At 38.1% G+C, this 21,051-nt stretch overlaps 1 protein-coding gene across 2 annotated transcripts in view; it reads left to right on the top strand.

Annotated features, from left to right (window-relative positions):
* The window catches only part of Grb14 (growth factor receptor bound protein 14), a 137,848-nt gene that overhangs the window by 109,152 nt on the left and 7,645 nt on the right, over window positions 1-21,051 (top strand). For both annotated transcript variants that reach the window (XM_004835843.4, XM_004835844.4), the window contains one exon: window positions 15,314-15,394. In XM_004835843.4, the coding sequence (XP_004835900.1) occupies window positions 15,314-15,394 (81 nt within the window). The remainder of the gene's footprint in view (window positions 1-15,313; window positions 15,395-21,051) is intronic.

Below are 21,051 nucleotides of genomic sequence, written 5' to 3'. Positions count from 1 at the left end.
GTTGGATTGTTCCCTTTACAAGGATGTAGTGTCCTTCTTCGTCTCTCTTAATCAGTATTGGTTTGAAATCTACTTGATCTGCCAAGAGGATAGCTACTCGTGCTTTTTTTCGGGTTCCTGTTGCATGGAGTATTGTTTTCCACCCTTTAACTTTCAGTCTATGAATTTCCTTTTGGATTAAGTGTGTTTCTTGTATGCAGCATATTGTTGGATTTTGCTTCTTGACCCATTCTGTCAGTCTATTTCTTTTGATTGGTGAATTGAGACCATTAACATTGATGGTTATAACTGAAACGTATGACTTGTCATTGCCATGACTTTTTCTTTTTGTTGGCTTCTCCCCTTTTACATTTAATTTCTTGTCATGTCAGATGGTTCATTCTGCTTTGCTTCCTGGGGTTGTGATCCTCAATGTCTGTTCCTAGGCTATTGTGTAAAATTCTTTGGAGTGCTGGTTTGGTATTCACGAAGTTCCTAAGGTGCTCTTTGTTATGAAAGTATCTTATTTCTCCATCCATTTTGAAAGATAGTTTTGCAGGGTACATCAATCTGGGTTGGAGGCTGTTTTCTTTTAGGGCTTGGAATATGTCACTCCAAGCTCTTCTTCCCTTGAGGGTTTGCACTGAGAAGTCTGCTCTGATTCTGATGGGCTTTCCTTTGTGTGTGACTTATTTCTTTTCTCTAACTACCTGTAGAATTTTGTTCTTCTGTTGGGTTTCTGGAATCCTAACTATGATATGCCTATGTGTAGATTTTTTTTGATCAAGGCTAGCTGGAGTCCTATATGCCTCACTTATCTGTATGTCAAGTTCTTTTCCCCTGCTTGGGAAGTTTTCTGCCATCACTTCTGTAAACAGTTTTTTATGTCATCTGCACTCTCTCCTGTTTCTTCATTGACTCCAATCAGTCTTATGTTATTCTTCTTTGCATCATCTAGCAGCTGCTGGATTGATTTCTCATGTTCCCTTAGAATTTTGAAGCAATTTTTCTTTTCCTGTTCACTAATTGCAATCTTATCTTCTATATCTGAAATTCTGTCCTCACACTGGCTCATTCTGCTGTGTAGACTTTCAGTGGAGTTTTTCATGTCCTGGAAATCTATTTGCATCTGTTTTCTGGATTCCATTTGTTTCTTATGTTGGCATTCCATCATGTTTCTGAGCTCTTCTCTAGATTTATTAATCATTTCTTGCACTAGGGGCACAATTTCTCCTGTTATCTGAGAAATTATTTCTGATTTCATTTTTTTCCAGATCCCCTTTTGTTGCCAGTTCAGTGGGTCCAGGTGGTTGAGTATCAGAGTGTTCCATCTCATTTTCCTTTGGGGTTGCTATAGGTGATCTGAGAGTCTTGTTTTGAGACTTATTTACATGTTTTCTCAATTCGACTGGGGTGGGCAGCTGTTAGCGCCTGCACGGATTACCTCCTCTGAGCTGGGAGAGGTGGGAGAGGGGCCGGGAGCAGCGGTAGAGATAGTGGCCCAAAAGCCCTTTCCTGTGGGCTGGGAGCAGTGGGAGGGATGGTGGCCGGGAAGCCCCTTCCTGTGGACCAGGACCAGTTGGATGGCGGCTCAGAAGCCCCTACCTCTGGGCCAGGAGCGGTGGGAGGGATGGTGACCCAGAAGCCCCTTCCTCTGGGCTAGCAGCAGTGGGACAGAAGGTGGCCCAAAAGCCCTTTCCTCTGGGCTGGGAGCAGCGGGAGGGATGGTGACTGGGAAGCCCCTTCTTCTGGACCAGGAGCAGTGGGACGGCAGCTCAGAAGCCCCTACCTCTGGACCGGGAGCAGTGGGACTCAGTACCTTGGTCTGGCGGTCTGGTGTCCTCTGCATCTTTGTAGTGTCGAACCAGGTGGCTGCCTGTCTGCAGCGGGGTGATTCAGCGTCTTCGGGGCCACGACTTGGGACCTCGTTAGGGCCTGCACAGACCTGCCTGTCTGCAGCGGGCTGATTCAGCCTGTTCCGCGTGACTGGGGACCTCGGTAGGGCATGGGCAGACCTGCCTGTCTGCAGCGGGGTGATTCGGCGTCTCCATAGGGGTATTTTTATAAAATATTGGCAACGATGCAATGTGAAATGTGTTTTAAAATGTGTCCACCTGGATATGTTTATTGCTATTGTTTTATATAACATTTAAATGTTTTATAAATTGCTTCTAGTATAATAAGTAGAACTAGAATTACTGTATAAATTTCTCTATGAATGTTTATATATAGATATATTTTTTTGGTACTGGGAATTGAACTCAGGAACTTGCGCTTGCTAGGCAGGCGCAGCATCCCTGAGCCACATCTCTGGCACTCTATGAATATATTTTAAAACATCTACTTATGTGCTTAGTAGAAATTATAACTTCCATAAATATAATTAAAAAATAAAAATAGTATAATTTGTTGATGAACATTTAGAAATGAAAAAAATATTCTAGAAATACACACATGTAGGAAATAGAATTGATGTTGAGACTTTTCTTTTTGTATATCCTTTTATTGGTACATTTTAGGTGTACAACATAATGACAGTCATCATTGGAGATACACATCTTTATATAATCTCTCTTGGTTCTTATTTTTCCCCCTTCCCCTGCCCTCCCTTCCCACCCCTCCATCCCTCCCTATTTACAAAGACTTTGTTTCCATTTATTCATTTTCTCATATTAATTCCACTCCTTCTTTCCTTTCCCCTGTCCTTCCCACTTGCCCCTCCCCTTTGCCCCTTTTCTTCCTATTTCACATTATCTATTATACCTTTTAGTCCTTATTTACACTTTTAGTTTCTCACACTAGAGAAACTATTCAGTATTTACACTTGTGTGTCCTATTTATTTCACTTAAGAGTATCATTTCAAAGTGCATGCATTTAGCAATAAATGTCTCTAATTTCTCATTTTTGATCGCTGAGTAGTACTCCATTTTATAAAAAAACCCACATTTTCTTTATCCAGTCTCCAGTTGATGGGCATTTGGGCTGTTTCCAAGTTATAGGTATCACAAATTGTGCTTCTATGAACATGGGTACACATATATCACTGTGGTATGATTCTTTTAATTCTTTGGAGAAGATACCCAGCAGAGGAATAGCTGGGTCAAATGGGACTTCCCATCCTAGTTCTTTGAGGTATCTCCATACTGATTTCCACAGTGGTTGCACCAGTCTACACTCCCACCAGCAGTGGAGCAGGGTTCCTCTTTCACCACAGCCCCACCAGCATTTGTTATTGGTTGATTTCATGATAGCAGCCATTCTTTCTGGAGTGAAGTAGAATCTCAGCGTTGTTTTCATTTGCATCTCTCCAATGACCAGTGATGTTGAACATTTTTTCATGTATTTATTTGCTCTTTCTACTTCTTTGTCTGAGAAATGTCTGTTCATTTCAGATACCCATTTTTGGATTGGGTCTTTAAATTTGGGAGGTCTGATCTTTTTAAGTTCTTTATAGATTCGAGATAGTAGACCTTTGTCTGAGGAAGAGCAGGTGAAGATATTTTCCCACATTGTGGATTGTCTCTTCACACTGCTGGTGGTTTCTCTTGCTGTGCAGAAGCTTTTTAGTAAAAAGAGATCCCACTTGTTGATTGTTTGTGCTAGTTCACGAGCAACCGAGGTTTTGTTCATAAAGTCTTTCCCTACCCCAATGTCTTGAAGAGTTCTACCTAACCTCTGTTCCAGCCGGTTCAGTGTTTCTGTTTTTATATTTATATCTTTAATCCATTTCAATTTTAGATTAGTGCATGGTGAGAGATATAGGTCTAGTTTTAGTCTTTGGCAAGTTGAAACCCAATTTTTCCAGCACCATTGATTAAAGAGACTATCTTTCTTCCAGCGAGAGTGTTTGGCTCCTTTGTCAAAGATGAGATGGCTGAGTGTGTCTGGCATTGTTTCTGCATCTTCTAATCTGTTCCACTGGTCTTCAGGTCTGTTTCTTTGCCAGTACCATGCTGTTTTTATCACAGTAGCTTTGTAGTGTAGTTTCAAGTTGGTGGTTGTAATACCCCCTGCCATGTCTCTGTTACCTAGAATTGCTTTTGCTCTTCTGGGTCTCTTCTTGTTCCAAATGAATTTTTGGATTATTTTCTCAAGGTCTATGAAGCATGCTTCTGGGATTTCAATTGGGATTGCATTTAATCTATATAGCAATTTTGGAAGTATAGCCATTTTCACTATGTTAATCCTTCCTACCCAGGAGCAAGGGATGTCTTTCCATTTTCTGATATCCCCTTCAGTATCTTTTTTCAAAGTGCTATAATTTTTAGAGACGAGGTCTTTGATTCCTTTTGTTAGGTTGATTCCTAGGTATTTCAGTTTTTTGGATGCTATTGTAAAAGGAATTGTTTGCGCTATTTCTCTCTCAGTGACTCTGTTGTTCATGTAGAGGAAAGCTATTGATTTTTGTGTGTTGACATTGTATCCAATGACTTTACTGAATTTGGTTATTAAGTCTAGAAGACTTTTGGTAGAGTTTGTGGGATCTTCTATATAGAGTATCATGTCATCTGCAAATAATGACAATTTGACTTCTTCATTTCCTATCTTTATTCCTTTTATTTCTTTCTCTTGTCTAATTGCTGTGGCTAATGTTTCCAAAACTATATTGAACAGGAGTGGTAGTAGTGGACATCCTTGTCTTGTTCCTGATTTTAGTGTGAAGGATTTCAGTTTCTGACCATTTAGTATGATATTGGCTGTTGGTTTTTCAAAGGTGGCTTTTATCAGACTGAGGTAGAGACCATCTATTCCAATTTTTTGTAGGGTTTTTATCATAAATGCATGTTGGATTTTGTCAAATGCTTTTTCTGCATCTATTGAGATGATCATATGGTTTTTGTCCCTTTCTCTATTGATATAGTGTATTACATTGATTGATTTGCGTATGTTGAACCATCCCTGCATCCCTGGCCTGAATCCCACTTGATCAGGGTGTATGATCTTCTTGATGATCTTCTGCATTCTGTTTGCCGGTACCTTATTGACGATTTTTGCATCTATGTTCATTAGTGAGATTGGCCTGTAGTTCTCTTTTTTGGTTGGGTCTTTGTCTGCTTTGGTGATCAAGGTGTTGTTTGCTTCCAGGAATGAATTTGGGAATATTGCTTCCCTTTCAATTTCATTGAAGAGTTTAAACAGTAGTGGCAGTAGTTCCTCTCTAAATGTCTTGTAGAATTCAGCAGTGAAGCCATCAGGACCCGGGCTTTTCTTGGTTGGTAAGTTTTTAATTACGTTTTCAATTTCATTGATTGATATTGGGTTGTTTAGAATTTTTAGGTCTTCTTCCTTCAACTTTGGTAATTCATACGTGTCTAGGAATCTTTCCATTTCTTCTGTGTTTTCCATCTTGTTGGCACATAGGTTCTGGAAGTAGGTATTGATGATTCTCTGGATTTCTGCTGGGTCTTTTGTAATTTCACCCTTTTCATTCCTAATTGCATGGACGTGGGCCTTTTCTTTCCTTTTCCTGACAAGGTTGGCTAGGGGTTTGTCAATTTTGTTGATTCTTTCGAAGAACCAACTCTTGGCTTCATTGATTTTTTGTATTGTTTTCTTAGTCTCCATTGCATTGATTTCTCCTCTGATCTTTATAATTTCCTCCCTTGTATGAGCTTTGGGTTTGTCCTGCTCTTCTTTTTCTAGAAGCTTGAGGTTGAGCATCAGGTTGTTTAATGAAGTGCACTCTGTTTTCCTAATATCATTATTCACTGCTATGAATTTCCCTCATAAGACTGCTTTCATTGTGTCCCATGGATTCCGATATATTGTATTGTCATTGTCATTTAATTGAAGGAACTGTCTGATTTCTTCTTTAATTTCCTCTGTGACCCATTGGTTATTCAGAAGTGTGTTGTTCAATTTCCACGTGTTTATGAAATTTTTTGATTTTCTTTTGCTATTGATCTCCAATTTCATCGCACTATGGTCTGGTAATATACAGGGGATAACTTCAGTTCCTTTGCACTTACCTAAATATGTTCTATGAGCGAGTATGTGGTCTATTTTGGAGAATGACCCATGTGCAGCTGAAAAGAATATGTATTCCGATTTTGTGGGGTGGAACACTCTCTAAACATCTGTTAAGTTCATATCTTCAGTAGTTTGATTGAGTTTTAGTATTTCATTGCTTGTCTTTTGTCTAGTTGATCTATCTGTTACAATGGGGTATTGACGTCCCCCACTACTATTGTATTAGTTCTTATATGGTTTTTCATGTCCATTAGTATTTGTTTTATATAGTTGTGTGCACTAGTGTTTAGTGCATAGATATTTATGATTGTCATCTCTTCCTGTTGGATTGTTCCTTTTACAAAGATATAGTGTCCTTCTTTTAGTCTCTTAATCAGTATGGGTTTGAAATCCACTTGGTCTGCAAAGAGGATAGCTGCTCCTGCTTTTGTTTTTGGTTCCTGTTGCATGGAATATTGTTTTCCACCCTTTAACATTCAGTCTATGAGTTTCTTTTTGAATTAAGTGTGTTTCTTGTATGCAACATATTGTTGGATCTTGCTTCTTGACCCATTCTGCCAGTCTATTTCTTTTGATTGATGAGTTGAGACCATTAACATTGATGGTTATAACTGACATGTATTGAGTTGTCATTGTCATGACTTTTTCTTTTTGTTGGATCCTCTTCCTTTGCTTTTAATTTCTTGTCTCACCCAATGGATTCATTCTTCTGGGCTTCCTGGGGTTGTGATCCTCGTTGTCTTTTCCTAGGATTTTTGTCTAAAAATTTTTGGAGTGCTGGTTTGCTACTCATGAAGTTCCTGTGGTGCTCTTTATCATGAAAGTATCTTATTTCTCCATCAATTTGGAAAGATAGTTTTGCAGGGTACATCAGTCTGGGTTGAAGGCTGTTTTCCTTTAGGGCTTGAAACACATACTCCAAGCTCTTCTTCCCTTGAGGGTTTGCACTGAGAAGTCTGCTCTGATTCTGATGGGCTTTCCTTTGTGTGTGACTTGTTTCTTTTCTCTAACTACCTGTAGAATTTTGTTCTTCTGTTGGGTTTCTGGAATCCTAACTATGATATGCCTATGTATAGATTTTTTTTGATCAAGGCTAGCTGGAGTCCTATATGCCTCACTTATCTGTATGTCAAGTTCTTTTCCCCTGCTTGGGAAGTTTTCTGCCATCACTTCTGTAAACAGTTTTTTATGTCATCTGCACTCTCTCCTGTTTCTTCATTGACTCCAATCAGTCTTATGTTATTCTTCTTTGCATCATCTAGCAGCTGCTGGCTTGATTTCTCATGGTCCCTTACAAGTTTAAAGAATTTTTTCTTTTCCTCCTCACTAATTGCAATCTTATCTTCTATATCTGTAATTCTGTCTTCACATTGGCTCATTCTGCTGCATAGACTTTCAGTGGAGTTTTTAATCTCCTGGAAATCAGTTTGCATTTGTTTTCTGGATTCCATTTGTTTCCTATGTTGGCATTCCATCATGTTCCTCAGCTCCTCTATTTTTTTATCTGTATCCTGCCTAGATTAATTAATCATGTCTTGCACTACAGGCACAATCTTTGCTGTTATGTGAGAAATTATTTCTGATTTCATTTTTTCCAGATCCTCTTTCGTTGCTAGTTTAGGGAGTCCAGGTGATTGAGTATCAGAGCGTTCCACCTCGTTTCTCTTTGGGGTTGCTGTAGGTGATCTGGAAGTCTGATTCTGTGGCTTGTTTACCTGTCTTCTCATTTTTACATGCGGGGCGGGGGGGAGGGACTAGAATGGGTCTGTGTTCCTGGCACCCGCACAGCTTACTTCCTCTGGGCTTGGAGCCGTGGCACACCTACCTGGAAGCCTCCTGCTGCCTGCAAGCTGTGGTGCGCTGATCTGGAGGTCTCCTCTGGGCTTGGAGCCGTGACATGGCTACCCAGAAGCTTCCTCTGCACTGGAAGCCAAAGCACGCCTACCGGGAAGCCTTCTGCTGCCTGGGAGCTGTGGTGCGCTGATCTGGAGGTCTCGATGTTTAGTCTTTTAAAGACACATATTTATTTTTGAAATTTATATGCCAGTAAATTCAACAAAACTTTGAATTTATAATTATAAAAATGATCATTTCTTTTTGAAGACACCACTTTTGTAGTCACAATTGGGGTAAAATTGTGAAAACCTTTTCCATTGAAAAGGTACAAATCAAAGTATGTGCCTCTCCACATTAGTCAGTATCTTGTTGCTACTGATGTCAATAAAATACCTAATTTACTGTTGTTCTAAAGTCCTTATTTTGTTTTTTTTAATACAAACAATTTTTCATTGCTACATTTCAGGTGTGCATAATAATAACAACAATGTTCAGCATAAGTAATTTGTACCAGTTTTGCCTTTTCTTTTGTGTCTTGCTTTGTTTCCCATTCTCCTCCCCTCCCTTCAACCCTTTTCCCCCTCCTGATTTACAAAAGATTTGTTTCTATTTTTTCCTTCTATTCTCTTTTTTCCACGTCCCTTCCTTTCCCCCTCCCTTGTTCCCCTCCTTATTTAAACATTTTCTTTCAATTTCTCAATATCTGTTACGCATTTTGATCATTATTTACACTTTTGGTTTCTCATACCAGAAAAACAATGCAGTATTTAAACATGTATGTCCAATTTATTTCACTTGACTGTGGTCTCAAGGTGCATCCATTTAGCTAAAAATGTCTCAAGCTTATGCTTCTTTATGGCAAAGTAGGACTCCATTGGAGAAAAAGAACCACATCTTCTTTTTCCATTCATCAGTTGATGGGGATTTGGCTGTTTCCAAGATTTCACTATTACAAACTGTGCCATTGTAAACATGGGCATGTGTATATCACTGTCGTATGATGCTTTTAATTCTTTTGTGAAGATACTAGGGAGGGGAATAGCTAGGTCAAATGAAACCTCTAGTTTTAGTTTTTAGAGGAATCTCTACACTGATTTCCACAGTGGTTGCACCAGTTTAACCTCCTACCAACAGTGGAGAAGAGTTCCTTTTTCCCCACAGCCCCACCAGCATTCGTTATTGGTGGATTTCTTGATAATAGCCATTCTTTCTGGAGTGAGATGGAATCTCAGCATTGTTTTAGTTTGCATCTCTCAAATAACCAGTGATGTTGAACATTTTTTCATGTATTTATTTGCCATTTCTATTTCTTCATCTGAGAAGTGCCTGTTCATTTCAGATGCCATTTTTGGATTGTGTCTTTGAATTTGGAGGGCCTGATTTTTTTTTTTCAGTTCTTTATATATTCTAGGTTTTTTTGCCTTTGTCTGAGGAACAGCTGGTAAAATTTTTTTCCCACATTGTAGGTTGTTTCTTTACTCTGTTGGTGGTTATTTTTGCTGTGCAAAAGCTTTTTAATAAGATGAGATCCCAGTTGTTAATTCTTTGTGATATTTACTGCGTGATCAAGATTTTGTTCATAAAGTCTTTGCATACACTAATGTCTTTTAAGAGTTCTACCTATTCTATTTTCCTGCAGATTTAGTGCCTCTGTTTTAATATTTAGATATTTGATCCCTCTTGATTTTAATTTAGTGCATGGTGAAAGATATGGGTCCAGTTTTAATCATTGGCATGTGGTAAGCCAGTTTTTCCAGCATCATTTATTAAAGAGGCTATCTTTCTTCCAATGAAGGTGTTTGGCTCTTGTGGCAAAGATTAGGTGGCTCAGTGTGTTCAGAGTTGTTTCTGTATCTTCTAATCTGTTCCATTGATCCTCATGTCTTTTTTTTTTTTTGCCAGTACCATGCTGTTTTTATCACAGTAGCTTTGTAGTATAATTTCAAGTCAGAGATTATGATGCCCCCTGCCTTACATTTGTTGCCCAGAGTTGCTTTTGCTATTCTAGGTCTTTTATGGTTCCAAATAAATTTTAGAATTGTTTTTTCTAATTTTTTGAGATATGTTATTGGTATTTTGTTCAAGATTGCATTAAATCTGTATAACAATTTTAGAAGTATGGCCATTTTCCCTATATTGGTTCTTCCTATCCGAGAACAAGGGATGTCTTCCTAATTTCTGATATCCTCTTCAATCTCCTTTTTCAGAATACTATAGTTTTCAATGTAAAGGTCTTTTACTTCCTTTGTTAGACTGATTCCTAGGTATTTCATTTTTTTGAATGCTATTGTGAAAGGTGTTGTCTCACTAATTTCTTTCTCAATGAGTTTATTGCTTGTGTACAGGAATGCTATTGACTTTTGAGTGTTGACTTTGTATCCATCTATGCTGCTGAATTTGTTTATTAAATCTAGACGTCTTGATGGAGTTTTGGGGGTCTTCTACATAGAGTATCATGTCATCTGAAAATAATAATAATTTAACTTTTTCTTTTCTTATCCTTATTATTTTTATTTCATTCTCTTGTCTAATTGCTGTGGCAAATGTTTCCAGAACTATATTGAATAAGAGTGGTGATAGTGAACTTCTTTGTCTTCCTGATTTTAGTGTGAAAGTTTTCAGTTTTTGACCAAATCTCTGCTGTTATCTGAGAAATTATTTCTGATTTCATTTTTTCCAGATCCTCTTTTGATGCCAATGCAGGGAGTCCAGGTGGTTGAGTATCAGAGTATTCCATCTCGTTTCCCTTTGTGGTTGCTGTAGGTGGTCTGGAAGTCTGGTTTTGAGACTTGTTTAGATGTGTTCTCATTTTGATGGGTGTGTGTGTGTTGGGGGGAGTGTTGCTGGCACTGGCACGGCTCACTTCCTCTACGCTGGGAGTGGTGCTACAGTGGCCCAGAAGCCTCCTCTGCTTCTCAAATATTCTATTGTTAAAATGACCAACATGAATTTGATTTCAAGAAAGTATAGAAGTTGTAATATTTTGAAACTGTGGTTCCAAGTTCCACTTCTATGGTGCTTCTGTTTCAGAGAGAGAGAGAGAGAGAGAGAGAGAGAGAGAGAGAGAGGGAGAAGGAAGGGAGAGGGAGAGGGGGAGGGAGTGGGAGAGGGGAGGGAGAGGGAGAAAAAGAAAAGAAAAGAGAAATACAATGTTTAGAGAGCCTTCTCAACTCACCAGTCAAAAGATTAGTAGTCAGGGAAGTAGAGATATAGCATGGAATCAGCTGACAAGCCCTTTGAAGCTACTCTGTACTACCCTACTTTGGGAGTACTGAGTTAGTGAATTGGATGTGTCTATCTGATAAGACCTATATTCAGCCCTCCTCTCAGCAGTGATTGTGGAGAAACACCTGGAGGTCTCTGCTTTTCTCTGCTCACAAAAACACTGGAAATCAGACTGGACAGGTAGAGGACATGCTTTCTAACCTTGCTGTTATATCTTCCTCCCTTCTAATTTGGGCTCAGGGTTAGGCAACACTGAAACAGGTGATAAGCTCACTTCACTTTAATCAGTATTTCAGCGAACCTAAGATGCTGTTGGTTTTACTAGGATGCAACATTATTTTTTGTAGCACTAGAAATATAAAGTGATGGCAATAAAACTATGACCTGTTGAATGCATATCACTTACGATTTTTATTTAGTTATTTTAGGATTTTTTTAGATTCAGATGTTTGTCATTTATCACTTTTACATGTACACGTAGATCTATATATACATGTACACACATACCTATATATGCACAAAAATGTTTAGGAAAGAGTTGAGGTATGTTTAAAACTTTCTTCATGTTTGAAACCTGACTTTCACAATCCTTTTCCTCTCAGAGTCATTATTTCCACCAATTACTTGGCTCTGTGACATCTTTAGGGAGGTAGGCTTTTCAGAGGAGCGCTCCTCAAGGTTTATGGGGTCACTTTCTAGCCACTGACATCCTTTCTTCAAGGGTTGATGATCATAAATTATTAATCCCAACAGATATTTAAGGCAATTACAAATCTTTGGGTCCATACTGAATATAAAATGTTGCATTGATTATGGGATGAGTCAAATTTATATATGTTAAATCCTGAAATGCATATTCCATGTGTCTATCTGATAGACACATTTCCAGGATTCTTAATTCCTGGAAGATTGTCTGCTTCTCATTTTTCTCTCATTTGACTCAAGTCACAAATTTCCACGTCAAAGATGCTTCTTTTGTGTTAATTTGCTAAGGCTACTGTATCAGATACCACCTAGTGCCTTAGAACAAGACAATTTTATTATCCTGTACTTTTCTAGTTCAAGTCTGAAATGAGTCTTACTAGGTTAAAATCAAGGTATCAGAAGGGCTGCTTCCCTCTGGAAGCTCTAAGAGTAATTGGTTCCCCAGGTCCTTTTCAGTCTTTAGAGGCCACCCAGACTCCTTGACCAGTGGCCATTCCTCCACCTTCAAAGCAAACAATGCCACAGCAACTCCTCAGTCTGCCATCTCAGTTCTTTCTTCCACTTCACCTTTCTACTTACAAGACTCTTTGTAATTGCATTGAACTGACCCAGGTAATTCAAGATAATACTAATCTCATAGTCAGCTAGCTTTTGGCCATGTAGTCTAACACATTTATAGGTTCCAGGGGGTTTGATGTGGACATCTTTTGGGCACTATTATTCTACCTGCAACATCAGTGTTTCCTGATAATTTTGATGATGGTGGAGCATTTCCAGATGAGACTAGAAAAGGAGATAGGCACCTTTCTCCTGGAGCCAGTGAGAAGCCAAAAATGGAGGTGATACAATTTGCTCTACACTTTAAAATGATAGGATCACAGGAAGCCAGGGCTGCCCAGGTCTTGGAACACAGACACATTGGAGGCCTCTCTCTGGCTGCTTGCTGTCAGTGAGGTTCCTGCTTGATTCCCATGCTCCTGCAGCTGGCCTTACCTGGTATTAGGAGTACATATGTCTATCATCTCTTTTGGTGGTCTGCTTTGGTTGTCTAGTATGTTATTTCCAGTGTTTATCATTGTTCTTGTGGGGAGTACCAGCAGACTGTTTATTACGTTGGCTGCACAGAAATGTCCTCTTATTTTCATTATATGCTCCCAAGAGTTATAGGTATAACCTCCCATCAAGATGTTAGCCTCTTATTTAATTCTTAATTCCACTTCTTTTTCATATGCGTATGTAAACTCTTTATATAGAAAACATAGAAGATGATCTTTCTCTTTGGGTAAATTCTAGTTACATACAGAATTATAGAAAATCTGACACTTATAAAATGGGAGCTTTGCTCACATGTAGTGTTACAGTTTCATGTTATTTTTTTCCCTTCCCTTCAATTAGAGCTCTGCCAGCTTCTCTAACATATTCTGCTCCCTTACCTGCCCCTCCATAGGACAGGGAAATGTTAAGATGACCCATGCTTTACCCCTTGGCCAGAGTTAAATGCCTACTAAAGACGTCCAGCAGCACTGAGGCAACTGCCTAACACTGCAGGTACCAGGGACAATACATCTTTGAAGAAAACAGTCTTATTAGTAGGTAGCAGGCTTTTCAATACAGATAAATAAAAGGTAGCCAAGCAGAGTGTTCCTTTTGAAAGTGCTGGTTTGAGGTTATCATCTGTTCTCCAAAATGAACTTGTCTAGGAATTAAGCTCCTCTGTCTTCTTTTTAAAGTTATTATAGCCTTAGAGTTGATTTAAAATAAATTTCATTAGGTCTCATTAATGTCCATCAAACCTTAAATTAAAAAATAATTTTTAGAAGTTGGGAAATAATTGGATAAAGAAGTCAACACAGAGAATTTTAAATGACTGTGGGTTTGTATTCATGTTAAAAGCAACATCTTGAAAACAGTGACTCTCCTAACCTCCCTATGATTTTTTGCCTAATTACCAAATATATCCACTTTGCTGGAATTGCTTTTAAGGAAATAGTCTTTAGTAAAGAAACAGCTCTGTTGGAATGTTTAAATGAAATTCATCCTACGGGTAAGATTTGATTCTATGGTGTCATTCAGTCTCTTTTATATAGGACCTAACTTTTTTTTCCTTTCAGATGTGGGAAACCCTTTTAATGTGGACACTCAAGGCCTAGGCAGTGTAGGGGTTGCCCAGGAGTTGTATAGGAAGACAAGTGGGTCACAGGCCCCTCTCTACCCTGGATACAGGGGGGTGAGGGCTCACCCAGTCAGGCCAAAAGGAGTGCCAGAAGGGTGGGACGCAAAGGCCAGCCTTTGAGAAGGTATCTAAGCCAGAAGGTGAGTACCTAGGCCAGAGCCCAGTCCAGGGAAGTAATGTTGTGGCCTGGCTGGAAACAGCCACATCCCAAGGGGTGGCATCACTGGGGCTTCTCAGTGCTTGCTTGCCTGCTGGTTGGACTCCAGTGGCTCCTGGTGGGAGGTGTGGAAGAGGTCATTCATCTTTTACAACTGGTACAGTTGGAAGTTGATGAGGTCCAACATGGAGTATTCTGCTTTGCCAAAACCACCATCCTCACCTTCCATGCCTGGCTCCACTGTCTTGCTTAGGTTCCTGTTGGGACCTATCACATTGATCATGTGCTGTGCAGGCCTTGCAGCAATGGAGCACAGTGACTGGCATGCCAAAATCTGGCACCAGGCAAGAGGTAGGGACAGAAAATGAATCATAGGGCAGGGTTACTGGGGCTTCATTTCAGTTCATTAAATGGAGAGAATCTTAGAGGGTGGGGGGGGAAAGTTCCTCCTATTGCTTTCTTTTAAAAAACTTTAAATCTAAGGGAGTGACTTTCGGATTCAGATGGGAACACCTCCAGGGCACATTTGTCTATAGCAGTTGGCATTCTTGTATTTCTCACATTAATCTGTTTAGAATCCAGACCTGCTTTCCTGTTGTGGACCGTCAGCTCACTCTTCAGGCTGCTGCCTTCTGAGAGTGAAGACACTGCAATTCTTTTCTACTACCACTCACCTTGTATTTTGAAACTTTCTTGAAATCAGCGTGATTCTCCACTACCTTGGTTTCCCTGGATTTGAAGACAAAAATTAATGCCATAAGAGTATTTATACAAGGATAGTATGGTCCCAGGAATTTTCCACATAGGAAAAATCTTACAAATTTATCAAAGAAACAATATAATTCATCAGATCACTCATTAGAATACCGTGAATTTTACCCAGGGTTGCTTAGGATATGTATTGGTTTTTCAGAATCTTTGTTCATAAAACGTGACACTTTTCTCAACTGAGCTTTCTTATCACATGGTAAAGTGGTTGTAGTACAATTTAGTGATAAGTATAACAGTAGAAATGTCACTTCCACGACCATATTGGTGAACTGGCCATTAAGTTGTTGGACCATGTAAAAACATTGTCTTTTTAAATGCATCATTGAAAGGCACTAAAAGTCATTCTTTCAAAAATTTAGTTGCTCTACTTGTTTTAATGAAAATCTTACCGTTCTTTTTTATATTGATAAGATATAGTTAATGAAAATGTTTATTTTCATGAATTATAAGTCATCTAAAAGTCATGGGAATATGTTCATATTTATTTATTCTGCAGTATGGCATGCAGCTGTACCAGAATTATATGCATCCATATCAAGGTAGAAGTGGCTGCAGTTCTCAGAGTGTATCACCCATGGTAAGTACTATATTTTTGCACCTATATTTTACATTTAGATTACATTAATTTCCTATTATATTATACTTATATATTATAATATATTTACTATTTCCTTTTGGTCAAATAAAATAAATCAGGTTGTATAATATATTGAATTTGGATTTTTATCTATTCATCCTGTGTGATAAAAGTCATAGAAGTATGTGCGAAGTATTGAGTTAACATACATAATGTTTTATATGATTTTTTTGATTTTAGAAAGAATTACATGAGTGATCCTGTGTCATTACATCATTTGAGGATTATATCTTTTCTGTTGTTTTTTTCCAATACTGGGGATTGAACTCAGGGCTTCATACATAAAGCACTGCTCTTCCACTGGGCTACATCAACAGTGAGGATTAAATGTTAATAATATACTTCATAAAACATTTTTCTTGACATTGTAGATTTCTTCCTTAATTATTATTTTTGTTGTTGGGCTTATTTATTTGTTTTAATATTGATTTTGGGATTGTCATAGCATAGTATGAAAATGCCAGTGATTTGAAGTTTTTAAAAATGCATTTAAAAACATTTGAGCTCTTTCTCAATTTCATAACAGTAATTCTTTTTTAAAGTTCTGGGTCCTTAAAAAGCAGACAGCTTTCCAGGAAACCCAAAAAATGGCAAGCTATAATGTAGGACATAAATTACATTAACTTTAGCACTGGTTCTCAGATTTTTACTAACTGTAACTTGGATATTTATTTGCAGACACACGGAGGCACATTTTTCACTTTCTTTAGGACCTAATTTTAATTTCCTGTGCATTAACACAAGAAATTTCTTTCTGAACTTAAGTTTATGTTCAGCTATTTTTTGATGCACTCTTTAATATTGAGTTTATTAGAAATTTGTGTGTATGTGCCTGTGTTACAAATCAGTTAATGTGCATTTTTGAAACCTGTGTTTCCACTTAGGTTAAAAATATTCTATTCATGGCTGTGACCAAGGAAAGTGCCTTTACCCCACATGTAATGTAGCAGATGAAATGCTCAGTTCTAAGAATGAGGCATGAAATAATGTTGATTATGAAGCCTGGTAGACTATGTAGAAAAAGAACTCCAGTTCTGTCATTATGTTGCCTTAAGTTATACAAGAATAGCTTTTCATCTTTGTATCATATTACTCTTAAGCCATAAAATAAGAATTTAAGAATGTAATGAATTTTTATAAAAGCAATCACTATAAGGTGAATATTTTCAGTTTGTCAGCTTACTCTTATCTTTCAATCCATAAAGAATAATGAATGTTATTATCTTAATCCTTTCCTAAATCCCTCAAATTATTTTAGAGTCTGCAGTTATTAGGATGAAAATGTAAATAGCAGCCAAGCATTTGGAAGCAAAATTATTTAGTGTCCTTTTAATCATAGGAAAAAACTGTTATAAATAAAAGATTGCCCATTCTCATTGCTGTAATTAGCATATAGATATAATGTTACTCTCACATTTTTCCATTGGAAGTGATCCTGCCATTGATAAAGCTGTGTAAGTGTTTGGGTAGTGTGGCTTTACTTGGTACAGGAAGATATACTCCTTAAATTAATCTGGTTGGACATAGGGATCATGTGGACAGGAGGTTCAGGTGCCTGTGTGGTAAGGACCTGCTCGCATAAGAGTTGCTATGATCAGAGAGAGTACCATAGGAAAATTTTTTCTATACTATTATTAACACATTCATAATTTCTAAGCCATAATTTCATGTCTCTCTACCAAGTGGCTTTGAACTACCAGTGGCACATGTATTACTGTCCCATTGGGCACCATGGGTCAGTCCTATTGGGCAGTACAAGCCACCTGATAGGGCAGTCATGCATGTAGCACCTGTGGGAACTCAAGCTGTGCCACTGAAGCTGGTGGGAGCATGTTAATGTCTATGAAGGAAACTTGGAAGTTACTTTGGTATCCATAAGAGAAAATGCCACTTTTCCAGATTATCATAGAAGAATCAGTGAGCTAATAGAAGCCAGAATCCCTCACTAGCCTCTGCTCCTGTTCATTCAGGAACTGTTTTCAGTGAGCCATACACAAAAGTTAAAATATTTTACAGTAGTTATATATTAAAAGGAATGAATATTCTTTTCTACATTTTCTCATGTATAAATTTGCAGAAGAGAAATGAGAAAAAAATGGACTCATAAAAAACCTTGTATCTGTCACATCGTATAACAGCTATCTTGTCAGCCTCTGAAATAAGAATCATCAGTGGACATTTCAGGAAGCCAAACATATTTTGTCCTCTTTTGGGCAAATGAAAGATTCATTTAAAGGAGCATTAGTTAATATGGTCCTGGCTGCACTGAGGAAATGGGGAAAAGTTCTACACAAGTTCTTTAAAATTTTTTTTCTTAGTATATTAGTTTGCAATACATCATGAATATATAGGACCTAGTACATGTACATATCACATCTTAATCATTTCTATTTCCCCTTCCCTTCCCTCCCTCCTCTCTAATTTCATCCCTAAATTCCCTTTCCCATTTCCAAAAGATCTGTCTACCTTTTTCCTATTATCTTTTACTTTGCTCTTTATTTATACTTTGACTTTGTCATATAAGAAAAGGATGTGATATTTGTGCTTCTCTGCCTGATTTATTTCACTTAACATTATGGTCTCAAGGTGCATCCATTTTCCTATATATGATTCGGATTTATCCTCTTTTATAGCTGAGTAGTACTTCACTGTGTACATCTACCACATTTTCTTCATCCATTTACCCCTTAGGGGCAGATAGACCACTTCCACAATTTAGCTACTGAGTGTGGTGCTTTAGTATTGGTATGCATGTATCACTATAATATGATATCTTTTAACTCTTTGAGGAAGTTACCCAGAAGGGGAATAGTTGGGTCAAATGGAATTTCTATTTTTTTATTTTTTTAAGGACTCTCCCTACTGATCCCCATATTGTGTGTACTAGATTACATTCCTACCAAAAATGTAGAAGGGTTCCATTTCCCCATAACTTCTCCAGCATTTGTTTTTAATTATTTTAAAAATTACTTTAGTTTATTAGAGTACATGTGTGCAGTACATATTTACATTCCTTGTGGGAAACTGGTACATGTACATAACACATTTAATTCCTATTTTAAATCCCCTTTCCCTTCCCTCTCTCGCCCTTCCATCTATCCCTTGATCCCCACGCTTTTTTTTGTACATGTTTGCAGTACATAATGTTTACATTCCTCGTGTGGGTTTGGTACATGTACATAGCACATCTCAATCCCTTTTCTTCATGTCTCCCTCAGTCTCTTAATGACAGCCGTTCTTTCTGGAACAGGGTGGAATCTCAAAGTTGTTTCAATTTGTATTTATCTAATGGCCAAAATGTGAACACTTTTTCATGTACTTCTTTGTGTTTTCTTTGTACTTCCATTCCTTAGAAGTGGATATTCATTTCACTTGCCCATTTTTTTGGTTGAGTCTTTTGTTTGGGAGATCTAATTTTTTGAGTTGTTTATATATTCTAGATATTAGTCTTTTTGTCCAAGGAATAGCTAGCAAAATTTTTTAATCTCATTCAATAGGTTTTCTCTTCACTCTGTCGGTTGTTTCCTTTTTGTGCAGAAGCTTTGTTTGTTTGTTTGTTTGTTTTCAGTAACAGGGATCCAACTCAGGACCTTGCACTTGTGAGGCAGGTGAGGCACTACTGAGCTAAATCCCTGACCCAAGAAGCTTTTTAGTTTGATTCTTGCTGATATTTCTGTACAAATGGTGGTCAGCTCAGAAAGTCCTTGCCTATGCTTATGTCTTCAAGAGTTTTACCTGTTTTTCCTTCCAGTAGATTGTGTTGCTGATTTAATATATAGGTATTTGTTGTGTTTTGATTTTATTTAAGTACAGGATGAGAGATGGGGTCTAGATTCAATCTTTTGCATGTAGATAGCCAGTTTCCTCAGCACCATTTGTAAAAGAGGCTATCTTTCCTCCAGCATATGTTTTTGGCCCTTTTGTAAAACATCATGGCTATATGATCATGTGGGTTGTATCTTCATCCTCTGTTCATGTCCACTGATCCACATCTCTGCTTTTGTGTCAGTATCATGCTGTTTTTATGACTGTAGCTTTGCAATATAACTTGAAATCTGGGATTGTGCTGCTTCCTGCTTTGCTCTTCTTGCCCAGGATTGCTGTTGCTATGCTGGACCTATACATTTTAGGAATTTTTTTCTAGTTCTATGATGAATACTGTTGGGATATTGATTGGGATTGCATTACATTTTTATATCAGTTTTAGTAGTAAGATCATTTTGACAGTATTGATCCAGTAGTATGCAGGAGATTATTTCAGCTCTTTGTATTTATTTAAGTATGCTTTATGGCCTAAGAAAGGTCTATTTTGGAAAAAGTTATGTGTTCTGCTAAGAAAATGGGTATTATGTTGTTGCTGAATGAAACACTCTGGGCCTATATGTTAAGTCTATTTGTTCAGTGGTGTGTTTTAACTCTGAAACTTCTTTGCTAATTTTTTGTCTAGTGGACCTAATGTGAGAGTGGGATGTTGAAGTCCCCCAGTATGATTGTATTGGTGTCTTTCTGTGGTTTTATGTCCAGTAATTTTTGTTTTATGAAGTTGGATGGACCAACACCCAGTGCATAGGTATTTGCAGTTGTGATCTCCACCTGTTGAGTTTTTCATTTTACCTGTATGTAGTAACCATCTTTCTCTCTTCTGATCAGTTTTGACTTGAAGTCTATTTTTTAAAATAACTGCTTCTGCTTGCTTTTAGGCTCCAGTTGTATGGTGTATCATTTTTCTATCCTGTCACCTTTAGTCTCTAAGCTTCCTTTTGCATGAAGTGTGTCTCCTGTAGGCAATATATGCTTGCATATCAGTTTTTGGTTTCAATTTGACAGTCTTTGTCTTTTGGGGAGTTGAGACTGTTGACATTGAAAATTAATACTTTAACACATTCATGATGGGGCCGTAATTCACATGTCTTCCTGCCAGGCAGCTGTGATTTGAAATTCCACTGTCTGATGTTAAATAGTTAGCCACTGGTAATTCAAGTGGAGGACTGATGGGACAGTCACGCATGTACCACCGGAGATTCAAGCCAGCAGAAATGTGTTTAAGATGGTTACAGAATCCTATCATTGAATTATTATCTCAGTGAGGGCAAGGGTGAAGCAATCTACTGGATTTAGTGCCAGCACTTTTAGACACATCCCCCTCAGAAAACCACACACACCCAGCCTGGCTTCTAATAACAGTGGATGGGACCACTGTGTCCTTCCTGGCCTAAGTTCACTGCTTCCTAAACTTCTCAGAGTTTTTGACCAGCTCACCCCTATTTTGGAACTGGCTCTTGGAGCTGTTTCCCAACCAGTTACTTTGTAGGGTGACCCCAGAAACCTTGAAGAATAGTTTTTCTGTAAATTCTGATTCCAAAGGTGGCTTAGTCTTAAACCCTTTCCCCAAATGGCTCCTGATTAATCACTCCCAAATATGGCACCTGCTGCAATGGATTTCTTCTCCAAGTCTAGCCTGCCATGCAGAAAGAGCCACTTTCAAAGTAAAATACTACACTGTAATTGCAATTCACAACTATGTGCTTTTCTTGGGGACAGCACTGCCACCCCAATCCATGCTTATCTTGTGTTTCTGGAGACAGGTCCGCACCCCA

Source organism: Heterocephalus glaber, unplaced genomic scaffold, assembly GCF_053883595.1.
Source record: "Heterocephalus glaber isolate CG9 unplaced genomic scaffold, H.glaber_assembly_v1.0 deba00000347, whole genome shotgun sequence".
NCBI lineage: Eukaryota > Metazoa > Chordata > Mammalia > Rodentia > Bathyergidae > Heterocephalus > Heterocephalus glaber.
This window is presented reverse-complemented; position numbering and strand designations above follow the sequence as displayed.